The sequence below is a fragment of the Talaromyces marneffei genome, chromosome 5 (assembly GCF_009556855.1).
Source record: "Talaromyces marneffei chromosome 5, complete sequence".
NCBI lineage: Eukaryota > Fungi > Ascomycota > Eurotiomycetes > Eurotiales > Trichocomaceae > Talaromyces > Talaromyces marneffei.
Genome location: NC_072352.1, coordinates 1,976,397 through 1,991,631, shown reverse-complemented (window position 1 = coordinate 1,991,631; position 15,235 = coordinate 1,976,397). Strand labels below are relative to the sequence as shown.

The 15,235-nt window shown below is 46.1% G+C and overlaps 5 protein-coding genes across 5 annotated transcripts; all 5 read right to left on the bottom strand.

Moving 5' to 3' along the window:
- Nucleotides 1–210: 210 nt before the first annotated feature.
- Nucleotides 211–1,131, bottom strand: EYB26_007039 (uncharacterized protein; the record flags this gene model as incomplete). Its single annotated transcript, XM_054266311.1, has 1 exon — nucleotides 211–1,131. The coding sequence occupies one exon, from the start codon at nucleotides 1,129–1,131 to the stop codon at nucleotides 211–213; it is 921 nt and encodes a 306-aa protein (XP_054122286.1).
- A 1,816-nt stretch (nucleotides 1,132–2,947) lies between these two features.
- EYB26_007038 (uncharacterized protein) lies at nucleotides 2,948–9,689 on the bottom strand (the record flags this gene model as incomplete). Its single annotated transcript, XM_054266310.1, has 14 exons — nucleotides 2,948–3,355; nucleotides 3,417–3,783; nucleotides 3,835–4,568; nucleotides 4,622–4,935; nucleotides 4,996–5,211; nucleotides 5,268–5,485; nucleotides 5,567–5,673; nucleotides 5,745–5,886; nucleotides 6,408–8,265; nucleotides 8,332–8,466; nucleotides 8,524–8,749; nucleotides 8,795–8,923; nucleotides 9,011–9,491; nucleotides 9,541–9,689. The coding sequence occupies 14 exons, from the start codon at nucleotides 9,687–9,689 to the stop codon at nucleotides 2,948–2,950; spliced, it is 5,484 nt and encodes a 1,827-aa protein (XP_054122285.1).
- A 344-nt stretch (nucleotides 9,690–10,033) lies between these two features.
- Nucleotides 10,034–10,711, bottom strand: EYB26_007037 (uncharacterized protein; the record flags this gene model as incomplete). Its single annotated transcript, XM_054266309.1, has 1 exon — nucleotides 10,034–10,711. The coding sequence occupies one exon, from the start codon at nucleotides 10,709–10,711 to the stop codon at nucleotides 10,034–10,036; it is 678 nt and encodes a 225-aa protein (XP_054122284.1).
- A 1,242-nt stretch (nucleotides 10,712–11,953) lies between these two features.
- EYB26_007036 (uncharacterized protein) lies at nucleotides 11,954–13,057 on the bottom strand (the record flags this gene model as incomplete). Its single annotated transcript, XM_054266308.1, has 2 exons — nucleotides 11,954–12,081; nucleotides 12,133–13,057. The coding sequence occupies 2 exons, from the start codon at nucleotides 13,055–13,057 to the stop codon at nucleotides 11,954–11,956; spliced, it is 1,053 nt and encodes a 350-aa protein (XP_054122283.1).
- Nucleotides 13,058–14,040: 983 nt separating this feature from the next.
- Nucleotides 14,041–14,922, bottom strand: EYB26_007035 (uncharacterized protein; the record flags this gene model as incomplete). The annotated part of the gene is made up of 2 exons (XM_054266307.1): nucleotides 14,041–14,410; nucleotides 14,519–14,922. The coding sequence occupies 2 exons, from the start codon at nucleotides 14,920–14,922 to the stop codon at nucleotides 14,041–14,043; spliced, it is 774 nt and encodes a 257-aa protein (XP_054122282.1).
- Nucleotides 14,923–15,235: the final 313 nt, after the last annotated feature.

Genomic DNA, 15,235 nt, shown 5'->3' with positions numbered 1-15,235 from the left:
TGCCATAAGAGGTGAATAGTTCCCCCCTTCTCGAACGGGGATGGCGGAGGGAGCATATTGCGTAGTAGCCCTAAGCGACTAAGCTCTTCTGCTTCATATGTGAGATCTAGGACATGCAAGTCGCCGGTCTGAACAGGAGCAAGTTGTTGCTGTCTCTCTATCTTAACAGATATGTCAGGAGAAAGAACTAAGACGAGCCCTCGTTGCAGCCTAATCGGGGAATTGCGAAGACGGAGAGATATATCCCAATTTAAACCCTTCTAGGGCGGAGGGTTCTGTGACTGGGCGGTCGCAGCATGGGGAGCAGTTCCCCTGTCGAGTTACGTCCCCCACTGCATTTTCCGTACCGGTACTAGGTGACGTGGTCTCTGCTTGGCAAGGGTCAACTTCAGGAATGCGCAGCGCACGTCTTTTGCGTAGCGTAAGCCATGCCATAGTCCCTACGCATGTCAACAGAACAAATGCAGTCGTGACCGCCATGACAGGTTTGCCAAGGTGTCTAGACGTCGAAGAGTCAATTCGGTGGATGGACCACGGGTAGCAAGAGGACTTCTCAATAATGTAACTGCCGAGGCCCAAATAGAGGAATGGTACCACCACTCTCGCATACCGCTTGGCAATCTTCAGGATATGCTTCTGCCTCATAACCAGGAATGCAACAAGGCACCACACTCCGACGAGGATATAATAAGTGATAACGTATATCGCTATTTCTGCGGCATTTGCTTGTGCAAACAGCGGAACATATGTTCCGATATTGTCTCCTCCATTCATCAAGGTGATAAGAGAGACTTTGAAGACACTCTTGACACCAGCAAGCTTTGTTTTCTCTGATTCTTCTTCCTGGTTTGGGACGAGAAGGTTCAGTAGCCTCCAGATTCCCAGTAGAATCGGCAATAGACCAAAGAATCCGATAGGCTCGGACGGAATTAAGAGTGAGGCGCCAAAGCCAATCATACTAATTATAATGATCACCGTAAACCCGATATATTCGCCGAGAATAATCATAAGAGGTGTCATAGTCCTGCAAGCTGACGCCTCTGCAAATAACGTGACCAAAACAAACATGGCGTCGATATTAGTAATTGCGAATGAACTGCATGCAGTTCCGATTGCTTTTCCGAACTGCATGATGATAATGAATTGAGGACTGGTAGCAAAAGTTGATACAAAGTAGAAGAATTAACGGAGCCGTGGGAGTCTTTGAGGGGTGATTTGAGGTTTGTAGCCTTGAAGCAATATCACGCCCAGCCAGTCAAGCCGTTCGTGCATGGACAGCTGGATTCTGACCTGGACCTCTCTTGGATGAAGAGGGAGCTTGATACATTGAGATCAGCACACATCATCCAAATATGAGCTGTGGCGAACTGCACTAATCCTAGTATGTACAGTAAGTAGGTGAGGTATACAGTACAGAGTACGTACCCTAGATAAGCGCTCAACGCCCCGCTCCACAGACATTCAGACTTCAGTCATCATCCGCCTTTTGAGTGCGGTTCTGTGAAAGATATATATCATATATGCCACAATTTATCAACCCAGAATTTACTTAATGAGTTGTGCTATGGAGTATAGTTGAGCACATTTTAAACCGAAATCCACAAGTATGAGATGATCTCCCTTCACTTCTGTGGCCAGCATGCTGATTGGTCACAGGGGGAAAGTATGCATATCATAGAAGTTGATTGATAGAATGGTAGGAATAGAACATACCCACAACCCAACCACGGATTAGCATAGCCGACAGGTTCTGCTATTATATAGTGCAGAGTATAGTAACTACATAGGAGGTGCGAATAGATTGGACAACTGCTCGGCAGTACATAATAAGTATTACTATGTATATGAATCTGACATACCGAAAAATGTACCTGATGAATTATTGACCTTGCCGAATTCCGCACAAGCCTCTGAGAGCTACGATACAACAACTGCTGAGTTGCGAGTGTCATATATGGCTACCATTATCATATCATAGTATTCCTACTGAATCATCTCATGGCCCTGGCTGTTGTGTCGGACGACGGAAGTCAGAAAGTCAGATTGGAAATTTGACAACATCTGCTTCCTCGCCCCAGCCTGAGTTCCACACGTTCAAGCAAATCCTGTAATTTTATTCAAGAAAGGATCTCATAGCACCCGGAAACCAAAGCAGTGGGTAAAGTTATTTATAGGTGCTATATGGCGAGGAAAAAAGGTACCCGGCGGTTATTTATTGAACACCTTTTGTGTAGGAACATCGCGGCATAATCCCTCCACTCCGTTGGCTTTCTCATCACCCAATTGTTTCAAATTATCCACCAAATTTGTCTCAGCATAATAAACCCACATCTTTCTGAAATAGCATCGCAGTTTCATACATCTCCTAAGCTTTTTCGTCTGGAAAGAGCCACTTAAACATTTCTTCGGGAATCTTCATACACAACGGCGGGATTTCCGGTTACAGCCGAATACTCGCCAACGAGATGGTGAGGGGTGTAGCATGTCGTAGATGCATATATTCTCTATTCTCTGGCCTACATAGTAGAAAGTCGGACCGGGTTTTGATGGCAGGTTTTGACGAATAGCACTCAATGATGCATTCGGCAGGTCTCCTCTTTCAACATAATGGAGACGACTAACCCATCCGTATTTCGTATTATCGTCTCCGTCTGTATGGATTTTTTGTTGCAGATGGAGTGGGAGGTAGAAATAATGCAACGTGCTAAGCGGGGAATATTCCTTTCCTTGGGCATTGGCCCGTGACATCTATGTACGATGTGTAAACGTCTGTGTCGATTCCGGTAGCACGCTAACCGTCTGAACGTTATAACTAGTTAAGGCGGGTAATAACTAGTATGCTAATATATTAATATAATCTAGATTTAAAAGAATAGTATTATTAAATACTATAGGGTTTAGTTACTCTAAGTTTTGTTGAACACCATCGCTGATACCCACGATCGTTTCAGTGGTCATGGTTCTGATCGGAGCAACTAGAACCCTGATCCATGCCACCGGCACCATCCTGCAATGACAAACCCATCAAATCCGCGGAGTTCCACAGATCAGACGTAAAATTCGACGGTATCCACAAATTAGGCATATCCCAGTCAAAGTCCGCAGGCTCAGGCAAAGTATCGTATGATAGCGTTGGATCAAAGTCGATCAGGCTCGGTTGTTCAGAAGGAATGATGAATGGTGCCAATTCCAAGGGGGAGCTTTTGGTGGATGATTCCGGTTGTGAGTGGTGGAGGCTTGCGGTACTATTATTCTGTGTAGGTTGGTCCATTTGGCTGTTGTCTATATCTGGAGAAGGCCATGTCGCGGTTATGTTGGTCGGGTCGGAGGACGATTTTGTTGGTTCGAATGGAGCCTGTTCATTTAAATTATTGTGAGTCTATTGCCAAGATGAAAGAGGTCTTGAGAATACTCACAAACGACGTCATGGTCTGCGTATTCAAGTCTGCGTAAGCGGTCTTGTCTAACACCAATTCCCCTCGAGATGACGAGAAACGATCCGATTGTGCGGCCAAATCGTCACTTTCAGATGGTCTCTTCACCTTCTGACTAGACCGCGGAGCGGCCCTTGCCACAAAACGTGTGGCTAAACGATAAAGCTCCTTAAACATGTTCAACGTCGGAGTGTCGGCAAAGGATGTCCCGGGTTGGACAGATTGAGTGATGAACGAACTGATAAGGTTCAACAACTGGATGTCAGAAGCGGCATTCTGATCTTGTGGATTTGACAGGATATTGGTGAACAGAACGAGACTTGCGCTGAGCGGGTAGTAGAGTGCCCACCTATCACTGTTAGTAATTGAATAAGGGGGAGGTAGGAGAAAATATATGTACCACATGAAATGTTGATTTTGCACATTATTGTGGCTAATGGTATTCAGAAGTTGAATCGTTCTTCGTGCAGCAGCCAGACAGAGCAATTGGCTTGCGTTGGCTCTGGAATTTAGTGATCGGGCATTACTCTTCATATGCATGGCATTCCCATCTGTGAAAAATGACTCCTGCTGATGGCCTGATATACGATGTAGCATTATTACAGCGTCCAAATAAGTAAAATGCATCATGACAACAGACACATACTGCTCATCCGAGCAATTGATAGGATGCTCCGGCCGAATATCAATGGGCATCGCATCTCGCCAGCGCTGGAGATGATTGTCCAGTTTGCTCAACATCTTCATACGATACTCCTCGGACTTGGTCTGCGAACTTGCCGAATATAACTCGGTATATATGCGACTTCCAATAATAGCTAGTGTGATTGAGTCCTGGAAAATATCATAAATACCCGCCCCGCTAGGTGAGCGTAACAACCCGGGCTTCTTTGGTGGTAGCTCAACGGCAATATCATCATCGTTTATGACGGATGGTCGGCCAAGATTATGGCATATGGCTTTCTCTAGCATATAGAACACCCAGAAGACATTTCGACGTTGTTCGAATTCCTCCGGAGAGAGACCGGCGCCATCAAGGCTCCGGTGAAGGCCCAAGGAATATACTATGTTTCGACCTGCAGATGTCAAGGTGTAGGAAATTTGAGGATTTGAACTTGAGATTGTGATGAACATCTTTCTATCCGTCAGGTCTGCTCCATCCACAAAAGTCAATAAGGAAATCTTACCATGAGAGTTATCGCTTGCATAGCCATCAGATTAGTCTGGTTGAAGAACAAGTCATGGAAACAGCAGCTTGCGTTGCGGAAGTATCCAACGCCAGTCTCATGCGCAACGGACGTATAGTCGATGAGACGGCTACTTCTTACATGCCTCTCTCGCTCGCCTGTGGTTCTTATACTACCTAGACACAGTACTGAGTTGAATAATGCGTACCAGGCACTACTCGTTGGAGGATTTGACGAATATTGCCGTTCAAGATAGGAGTCAAACACGTTCCGATTAATCACGGGGTAGACATTGTTGAACGTTGTGAAGTAGCCTATTTACCGTATAAACCGGACACCCTTACCAAGTTGATGGGATGAACTCTTCCACTTACAATTGACATATTCCAACGCAACCTCTTTTGTAGGAAGAGGCGAGTGCTCTGACCGTGGTTTGGGCGCCCAAAGATCGACGTTGCCATGACCCCAAGACTCGTAATCATGTTTCGAAAGTATACGATAAAGCTGAGCTAGCTCGTTCTTGTCGCCCACTTTTTGCGAAATCCAGCGAACTCCATGAGGAGAGAATAGTGAAAAGCCAGAGGCCGATCCTAAAATATTGATGTCAGTACAAAACAGGCAGATGATTGGAAAAACTGGTGCTTGCCAATGAAATTAAAGGACCCATTAGAATCGATGACCAGGTTCGTGAGCTGATTAGATAGCTTGGCCTGGATTTCAATCTTATCAGAGGAGGTCGTTTCTCCTTCGTCTTCTTTTCCTCCTACTAGTAGCCCCGCCGGCCCCTGTAGCCCGGAAGCAATGATAGCTGACTCCATCTGCTTAATTCGTTCTTCTATATCTTGATAGTATGAATCTCTGTTCCTGGATTCAATCATAGTTAGCGTCCCCGATGCATTTTATGTAGTTATGTGATGTCTTTTTTTTTTTTTTTGAACTACCCACTTGGTGGTTTTTGGCCTCTTCCTAATCACCGGTGTTGTCATACAGTCTAGTTTTCGGGCAGTACATCGTGCGCACTTTTCATGTTCATTTTTTCTTTGGCATTTAATCTAACGGGTGCCCCAGTTAGCAGCTATGAATCATTGGTATCACGAAGACCGAGCCAAGGTCGTATACATGCCTTCATCTGCTTGCACAAATCGCACGATGTTCGGAGACTTCGCGACCATGATCGTGCCTTGGAAGTCGCCAACTCTCCAGTCGAGACAGCCTTAGACTCAGAGTCATTCATAACCAATAGATACAACGCTTGAAAGGCGTGACTATTTGTAATTATATGGATGAAACTTCCTGAGATTAACCGTTGAAAAACCAGGGAGATATGGGGCGTCACAGACTGAACCTCAGGGTTCCTCAGCACCTCACTAATACCGTATGAAATCAGCCTAAGCACGCTTTTCCTACCTAACGCAAATAGGAAAGGCAACTAAACTATAAGAATGGTTGTATATAAAATTATAAATAATTAAACATATATGCTACAGTGCTGCTCTATGAGATATAATAAGATAATTATTTAGTTATGGACTTATAGTAGGGTTATATTTATGACTATATATAAACGAAATTTCAATATCTCTAGGTCAATTTCCATATATACACCCACGTTTCTGTTGCAATACTAGCAAATCCTCCATAAGATCATATCTACATATTTCTTCGGAAGACAACTGCCAGGCCTGTCATCTCAAAACTGCCAAACCACTGATCATATCTTCAGTCCTGATCGAAATCCATGGGCCCACATAGTAATTTACGTACGCATCATGTCGTCGTAACTTACTCCCGGGAAGGATCTCGACGATGTTCCACCACTGCCGCAAATTTCGTAAGCCGGTTTATCAAGGGCTCACAATCTGCATCGACAGCAATATCTAGGAGTTCATCGACCCACTGCGGTGGCTGCTGCTGGACCCCGTCATTTGATCCAGGATCAACGAGATCAAATACCGTATCCCAATTTTCGTGAGGTGTTTTAGGTTTCGACCAATATCTAACGACGAGACGAAAAAAGTCCAGATTTTGGAGTTGACGACCAACTCGATCATCCAAGAACAGTATCCCGAGTCTTGACACGTCCCCCCACTGAAGAACCTGGTCAACAGCCCTCATAACGGAATCCCCAAAAAAATTGTTTGTGCTCAGGTTCGACGTCATCAACATATGACGGAGCATAGCTTCCGAGCCATATAGAGACGTGATGCTGAGAGGATCGTATAAGTCACTGTCAAACTCAAATCTGGGTTCGATTGCGCAGTCCGGACGACGTTTCTGTTCAATCCAGTTGGAGAGTCGAATCGAGCCTACTTTGCACAGAGTTTCGATGTTCTCCAGGCTTGGGGAAGAATCGCTTGCGGTCCTGCCGAAATGCTCTGGCCAGTAGCATGATGCGTAAACAAAGAACTCGCCAAACCCACGGTCACTGGGGTCGTAAGGAATCATGTTCTCTTCCCATGTTTCCCATGTACAGTGTTTATCGTACTCGGCTGTATCATGGATGTCACCAAATAAATCATCTCCTTGGGGTAGCACCTCAATTGCGGCTTGCTCCTCAGAGAACAGAGTTTTGGTGCCAATTTCTTCTAGGAGTAGGTACCTGACGCAAGTCTCTAGCATAAATGTCTCCAGGTTCTCGGCGTCTTGTTGATTGTCTTTGAGATTTTTGCCTTCACTAGGGGCGTGCTGTTTGATAAATTCCTTCACGGACTGATGGGCAAGTTGAACTTGACGCTTCTTAGGGTCCTTGAAGTCGGATGGCATAATGAATGACCCAATGAAACTCATTACTCTTTTGTCATCTACATATTCAGCCAGGGCTTCCACGCTGGAAACGTAAGGAGCGGCATTGAGTGCAACGGCCCATGCAAGCTCTAGGATGCTCAAAGGTCTGAGTGCGGCGGCGAGAAGTTTGAGCGCTATCCAAAGATATTGTTTACTTTCAAGATCGGTGTGCCGTGAAACCAATGCGAGGTAAGTGTTGGAGAGATCCTGTGGTAGAGGTTCATTTTCCAAAAAGTGCTTCATCAAACCTAATGCACTCAGGTCCTTTTCCTTGATTAGCTCAACTACCATCCTCGTCCATATGGCGCTCCCTTGTGCTGAATTAGACAATTTTTTGATAACCTCGGCCTTGACGTCTGCAGACAAACCATCCAACTGCGTTTCAACCGTTTTCTCAACGATAATACGGTCTCGGTCAATGTCACGACTCAAGTCGATTCTTGGCGTTCCGTCGAGTCGATCTAGGATCTTTTTTTCACGACGAAAAGAGAGGATACTCTTGAGACCAGGGGTATCTCGCGCCGAACGTTTCAAAAAATCAAGAAGCGACCGTTGCGATTTGCTATCGCACTCATCCAGACCGTCGATAAGGATGAAAATTGGACGGTCCACCGATTTCAGCAGCTTTTGCATCAACGCCCCCATTTTGCTGGTACTTGCCGCTGGATTCGTTCCAGACACAAGAGCTTCGCCGTACCACTCGTAAAATGGCTTCTTCAGGCCAGGTAGATGCTGTAGAAGAGATAAAATCAAAGTGGAGAGTATGTAAATCGTCTCGCCCGTCTCATTGTCGCGGCAGTAATAACTCAATATCTTGGGAGTTGGTAATTGGTATGTACTTTGTCGTGTAAGCTCATCTACTAAGAACGTCATAAGAACTGTTTTCCCACAGCCCATAGGGCCACAAATCGCCAATTGCCGCGAACCGGGAGTATGGTACCAATTCTGAAAGTTGGTGTTTTCCAGTAAGAATTCACAGGCTCCGTCAGCACGGAGGTCCTTCAAGTTTTCATAGTATATATCTTGAGCAAGCAACTTGTTATTGTCTAACCACAGGATAACTGCCACCACTATGTAAGAACATACAGTATAGTAGGATTGCAGGCGTTTAGGCTTACTTTTAGCATCATAGAGCACGGTTCTCATCTCATCCAAGATCTTTGCCGTTGCATTGCTTACGTGGCCCTGCAGAGCCTCGGAAGACCGTACGAAGTCGACGGCGATCGTAGGAAGACTACTATTCGCTCGAACCATGCTGGTTATCAACTTCACTCCTTTCTTTGTCAATGTTTTGAACGCAACTTGATAGAATTCCAATAATTTCTTGTATACTGAAACGAGTGCCTAGAAACCATTAGAAGAGTTCTCCCACTTTGTATTGCAAATTACCGTGTGGATGTTTTGTCCATTTGTTTTCTGTCCCAGAGTGTCACAATCATCTATGTACGAAATTCTTTCGTGCATGTCCTTAATCTTAGCCGCGAATTCCGTCTTGACTTCGGCAAGACTGATGATAATCTATGTAACTAGAACTTAGCACTTCTGATGCAAATGATCGCTACTTCGCTTCACTTTTTTGGGAGGGAGGGGGGAAAGTCATCTTACCTCAGTCACGTTTTTGACAATGCCAACAACGGTTGATGCAGTTAGATTAATGTTTGCCGCTGGGCTAGCCAGGTCCAATGCAAGTTTGAATGTCTCAATAGGCCCCTGCACAGACTGCAAATAACCAAGACGTCTCACAAAGGTATCTTTCTGGGTAATGCCTTTCTCAATCTCTTCAAGGTTTGTGAATAGCTCCATGACACTCCCCGCCTCGAGAATGGCAACATCAAGTTCCTTCCCAAAGCTCTCCACTGCCTCGCGGTACGCTACGCTCCAGAGATCCGAAGGGGCAGAAACTCGACCAGTGTTGTCATTCGAAGGCAAAGACTCGGTAGCGCGGCCTTGTCCACTGTCGTTGGATGGAACCTGGGCTTTATCGTTTGTGATATTGGTTGACGATCCTATCCCAGGATCATTCGCTTGAGTCAAACACAATATGCTGCTCGTCGATGTTGTGTGCTGCTGCGACGCTGAAGTCGATCTACTCGCTGATTAGCTTCACTTGGGAATAATACATCATAAGAACTTACGCGTTTGCAAGACTTGTCTCATCTTGACTGTCGCGGAGCAAGTCTTTTCTGTCATCGTTCAGATAACCTCGAGATCTGTCTCGCAATCGAGAAATGCGCTGGCGCAATCTATGCTGGAAGCTAGTCTTTTCTCTTGTTGGAGATGCCATGGTGAGTCTGGGTCAAATAATGAGGTTTTCGCCGTGTAAAAACTGATGCTGATGGAGGGAAAGTTGTCGTGTTCTAGGTTACTAGGGGCAAGCGGTTACAGTTTACCTAACTATCAGCCGTTCTATGAGACGGGCGAAAGGCTAAAGCGAAGACCCCTTGTAAGAAGGCTTTGATTGGCCAGAAGACATCTTCCCTCTAAACCCCACAGCGTCAAAAGACAAACTGACTGCTCCTAGCTGGGAGTTAACTCTACGGGGGGACATCTAGGCTGTAATGAGTTCATATGAACCGTAGATTGGACGATGCTACCTTGATTCCCTGCTTTGGATGCACTAGGACACACCTATATACCGCCCACCACGACAACCCAGCCGAGTTCATTCATCAACGCTCTTATCGAAGGCGAGGGAGGTTTGGTGTAAACTCTAACAATTATTTCTTTCAAAGAACGAATGCACCTGAACTGCGTATTGATTTCTGCCAAGACGTCTCGAACTGATTGTATCTCCCAGTCGTCCGTGACGGCCTCGCTCGGGTCATAGACCAGGGCCTCCAAACTCGTCAATTTAACGCATCTCTGTTGAAGAAGCTGGATACTCTGAAGGCTATCTGTATGAATCCTGATCTCTCCAGGTCGATCCTTTGAAATCTCGAAAGTTGGAAACTTGATGCTAAGGCGGGAAAGCAAACCTGCGTTCGAATATCCGATGACGTTAAAAAAGGACGTAAGCAAGCGCGGCGTTGTTTCCATGAAATGGAATTGATTGTTCCCATAAAGGACTGTCCTAGCTTCTTCGGATACTTGGCGATTGCTAAACAATAACCCTAGCCACTGATGTGGTTTTTCCGGCGCAAAAATCTCTAGTCGAGATCTCGAGTCTTGAAAAATGTATAGCGGGTGTGGCACGGCGAGCACTCGTTTGTAGATGTTATTGCGAATCTCGATAGGTAGATCAAGGAAATCGACGCGGGTGCAGGTTGGTGACTGCAACGGGACGCTTGCTGATGGCAACTCGGACATAGTAGAGACTATCGTGGGATGTATGGGGGGAAGACTGTACTTTTAGCGCGAAGTATAAGATCTGAACTTCTGTCTTCTTAGGTCCGGAGTCTCAATTGTGCGCATAAAAGTATGCAAGGCCGGTTGACTGCAAACGAGTCGTAATGGAGGATGTCGTCGAACTGGCGGTTGGGCACTGATATTCGCGGTCGCTGGGTAATAAGATCAGCAGCACAATTCCTGTGAGCCAACAGCTTAGCCATTGTAGCCGTTAGATCGATTTGTACGATGCCTCTCGCTCTGTGACATACTGATCTCACTGAATCCGACGTCTCAACCTTGCAAAGCGACTATTTCCTCGCCACGTCCAGGACTTCAACGCGGAGGGTACTATTTGCAGATGCGACGAATTTCGCTAACTTCAATGAATTCAATAAGACCAGTAGATTTAGCTCGATTCGGCAGGTTTATTCGCGACAAATTGCTAGAGCAAGCATGTGCTTCATCAATATTCCAATAATGCAAAATTAATATTCAACATTCAGAGCCCAACTGCGCCGCAAATCAAGTCCCACGATCGTCACGTGATTCAGCAACGAATGGGGTCAATTTCAAAATTGGCGATGTCTAAACGCCGTGAACAGGCCTGCTGCAGTAAATGCCGTTTGACCAGCTTCATCTCAAGCAAATCTTCATAGTTCATGAGTGCACGACATATGTGATTGACACAAATTGCACCACCTTCTAGCCAGGAACAAATAGTTCGCGAAATCGTTGACAGAACACACCCACGACGGATATCCTCAGACCAAATGAGTGGGATCCAGGAGCAAGTAAAGGCCCTTGCATCATGGTTGAACGACGTCTCGCGTGAAGGACATTGGCGGCCATATTGCGGAAACTTGGATATTGAACAATGCAGCCATCCAGATCGAGTAACCCAGATTAGGCCTCTGATTGACCGTGGGGACGTAGAAGTGAGTCCCAAAATTCCCTTCTGGCTCTTGCGATTCTAAAAAAAAGTTGTATCGCAGACCAAAGGACGAATGGCTTTCCTCATTCGATTTCGTGGCCCCTGCAACAAAAGCCTCGAACCCACACCACACGAAACCTTTCCGGGCGAACTCTTGACGTTATACCATGGCGAAGTAGTTTGTCCAACTGCAGATGGGAAAGCATTGCTCATTGGGGAATGGATAAAATGCAAAGAAGCTCCCATGATACATGTTACCGACCAAGACACGTTGCTCCTTCTTGTGCTTTTTACAAAGCGGTGAAGCTATCCAGATCAATACCATAGTGTTCAAAATCACAATCGTTGACGTTTCGACCGTATACATTGTTTTCCACACCTGGTGAATTGGTAGAAATGGCAGCTGAGAATTCGTTATCTGTATATGGGTGAGCAAGTGTACAAGTCGGGATTGATGCGCTAGACTTACACTGAGTGAAGCTCCGTCCTGCTTGTCCCGAGCCCGATGTGCATGGTGCAAATGTCAACAACGGGCCGGGTGCGGTTCCTGAATCAAGCATATTTGTCATCGGTTGGCTATCGTCCGCAGCAGCAACCTGGCCATCTGGAGTACCTCGCGGACTGAAGGCCGACGCACAGCACGTGCCTGACTCGGTAGAAGTATTTGTTGCTTGCTTCCTCTTTGACGGCGGAAACGCATCTAATACTCTGCTGTCACTTTCGTCCAATAACCGAAAGTTGCCAGTTTCCCCGTAGTTGATACGCGAGTCTTGGTTGTGTCTGTGTCGATGACTTTCCACGGGGAGGTTACGTAGTCGTTCTTGTTGCAAGCCGTCCGCATTGTGCCTCTCCTGTAAACGACGGCGGGAACGTGGCTCTGGGAGATGCTTTCGTTTTGATAATCTTGCTGGCTTTTTCCTATCCACTGTCTCCACAATGAAAAGGAAGTCTCGATGAGGACTAATGATGTCCACCGTTCGGAAGAATGATTGCAGTTGACTATCCGGAAGGCCTTTGAGCTGTTTCACGACGTTCTTCTCGTCCGTCGCCGCAGCAGCAAGTGCTGTCACGGCGCGAACACCGCCGTGCGCGTAAAACCTCGCCTCCAGAGAGCCCTCATCTAGCGTTCCAGACTTGCATTCCGCGACGATGGTATGGAGACGATACGGTGTGGTCTGCCTCTGCGCCTGAAGCGAACGGCGGAAACAATCCCCGAGTTGGATTCGAGTCAGGATGTGTTGATCTATTTCAAAAGCGAGAAGTGCGTTGATCAAGGCCTCACGAAACAGCTTTGGGTCTTCCCTTGAGGCATCGTGAAAATCAGCCAACTTGTTTGCACCGGCCACCTTCAGCGCTGGTAGTTTGTGGATACAAATATCGCTTGGGCAGACCATTGTTTAATAAAAGGTCTGGTGAATAGTGGAACGAGGGTGGCCTGGTGAGCACAATCTGCGTCGGTCAAATAATTGAAGGAGCGAAAGTGACTCTTGGAAGGAAGTGCTCGGCAGAAAGTGGCATTTGGCAGAATCTGTGGCTGAGAAAGCGACCGTCCGCCGAATGTGGACCGATCCACCGGTGGCCCCCTTCAGGATTACGTATGTTACGTGTATTAGTTAACTTACGTTAGGTAACTACTCTACAGTTATGCCCGAATAGAATACATAGAATACAGGCCAGGCAGTCTTCTACAGTATTAAAGTACATTTCGTATATATAGGATAATAAATACTTTACTGCGTATGAATTGGCTACAGTGTGCTGAGTTGTGGCTATACCTCCTCTATGCAGACATTGCGTTAGCCCCGCGCCCTATTCTAGTGCATATCAGTTTACTGTAGCATAGGTACTGTATGATACCATCAACTCATAGGATAACTATCAGTTAGTTACTTGTTAATTATTGTTTAACAACCCAACTCATAAAGCTGACAATAAGTTAGTAAATTGTTACTGTTAGAACTTCAATCTAACTCTAGTCCTATATAATATATCCTATCCTTTAACGAATCCTTTAATACTACCTAGGTATCGATAGGATATGCTTCTAAGATGTTCTGCAAGGCCGTGGAATGAATGGCCTGTGGATAGCTTCATGTACTGGAGGCACGTGATTCAGGCGTGAATCGCGTGGAGTGGATAGTGTCAACAGGAGACTCTATGAGAGATTTGTCCAATTGTTGTTGTTGTTGTTGTACAGAGTAGCTCGGACTGGCCAGAACCCACCGAGGTATTCTCGACTTGCCAATTCTGGATGAGTTAGGGCTACGGCACGAAGAGGTTAAAGAGCCTTTTGTAGTTGGTGAAACAACAGATATATGAAGGACAAGAAAACACGTCATGAATATAATAATAATACATTGCCCACCCACAAACCACTCTATTTAATCCTGCTCTTCTCCTTAACGCCTACTCTCTTCCCCACATATTCACTGTCGAGTCCCTTCTCCAAATCGCCGGCTATCACATCCACAATACTCTCCATCGTCGCAAAATAGTCTTGTCCCTGCGACAGAACATTCAAATAACCGCCGATCAGCGGTATCTTGACAAACTTTTGACTCCATAGCGGCGGAGAATCAGCCTGGACCACGAGGTCATCGGCAGAACAGTCTGCGGGGGCAGGGTATTGCGGCCCGTCGTATTTGGGGATTAGTTGGCTTGCGCAGCAAAGTGACCATGCGAGTTCGTCGGTCGTGTATGATTTGATGAGTTGGTAGTTCGGCTTGTGAGTTGGAAAGAGAGGGAGGCTAAATCACATATCGCATTAAATTCAGAGCTCAACCAAGTTCTCATACAGAATGAATGGCATTCATTCGATAACTCCGTAAGTTAGTACGTAGTTACGGAAAACTCACTAGTCAATCAATAAATGAGGCTTCTTTGGAGCCTCCAATACACCAAACCCACTCATAAGCCAGCATCTAATAGGCGCCTTTCCACGCTCCCGCCCCGCCTCCGCGGTGGCCTTTACGACCGCCGCAAAGATGGCTGGAAACTCTCCCGCAGAATGGAATGATGTCGGAGCAGCTATCCCTGACGCATTGACGACCGCGTCGCAATTATTGTTGAGGATGGCAGCTTTGATGGCGGCGCTATCCGTGGCAGAGCCAATGACTGTAGAGTCAAGCTTGGATTTGGTTTCGGTAGAGAGCTTAGAGGGCGAGCGCACGAAAGCGACGACTGTGTGGTTGTGGGCGATTAGGGCTGGCAACAGCCGCGAGCCAACGTTGCCAGTGACGCCGAGCAGGAGGACTTTCATTTTGGCTGGTTTTGTGATGATAAAGTAGTTGATGCTGGTCAATAATTGGTTAATGATTGGTTGTTGTGTCTTATTAATTTACTTCTACTTTCATGAGCTGCATCCTGATCTTATAAACATATGTTCAGAAGCTTGATTGCTTGAAGCCTACCTACCGGCCGGTGCACGCTAGGTAGCTCGGATGGTGGCTAAACTCCGAACTTTTTCTACCTTATACCGGTAGCGGTATATACCTACCCATCCGAAGTGTTTTAAAAAAAGAAAAATCGGTAGCAACGAAGGCAACACCATAAACACTCAACCCGATTTTTCA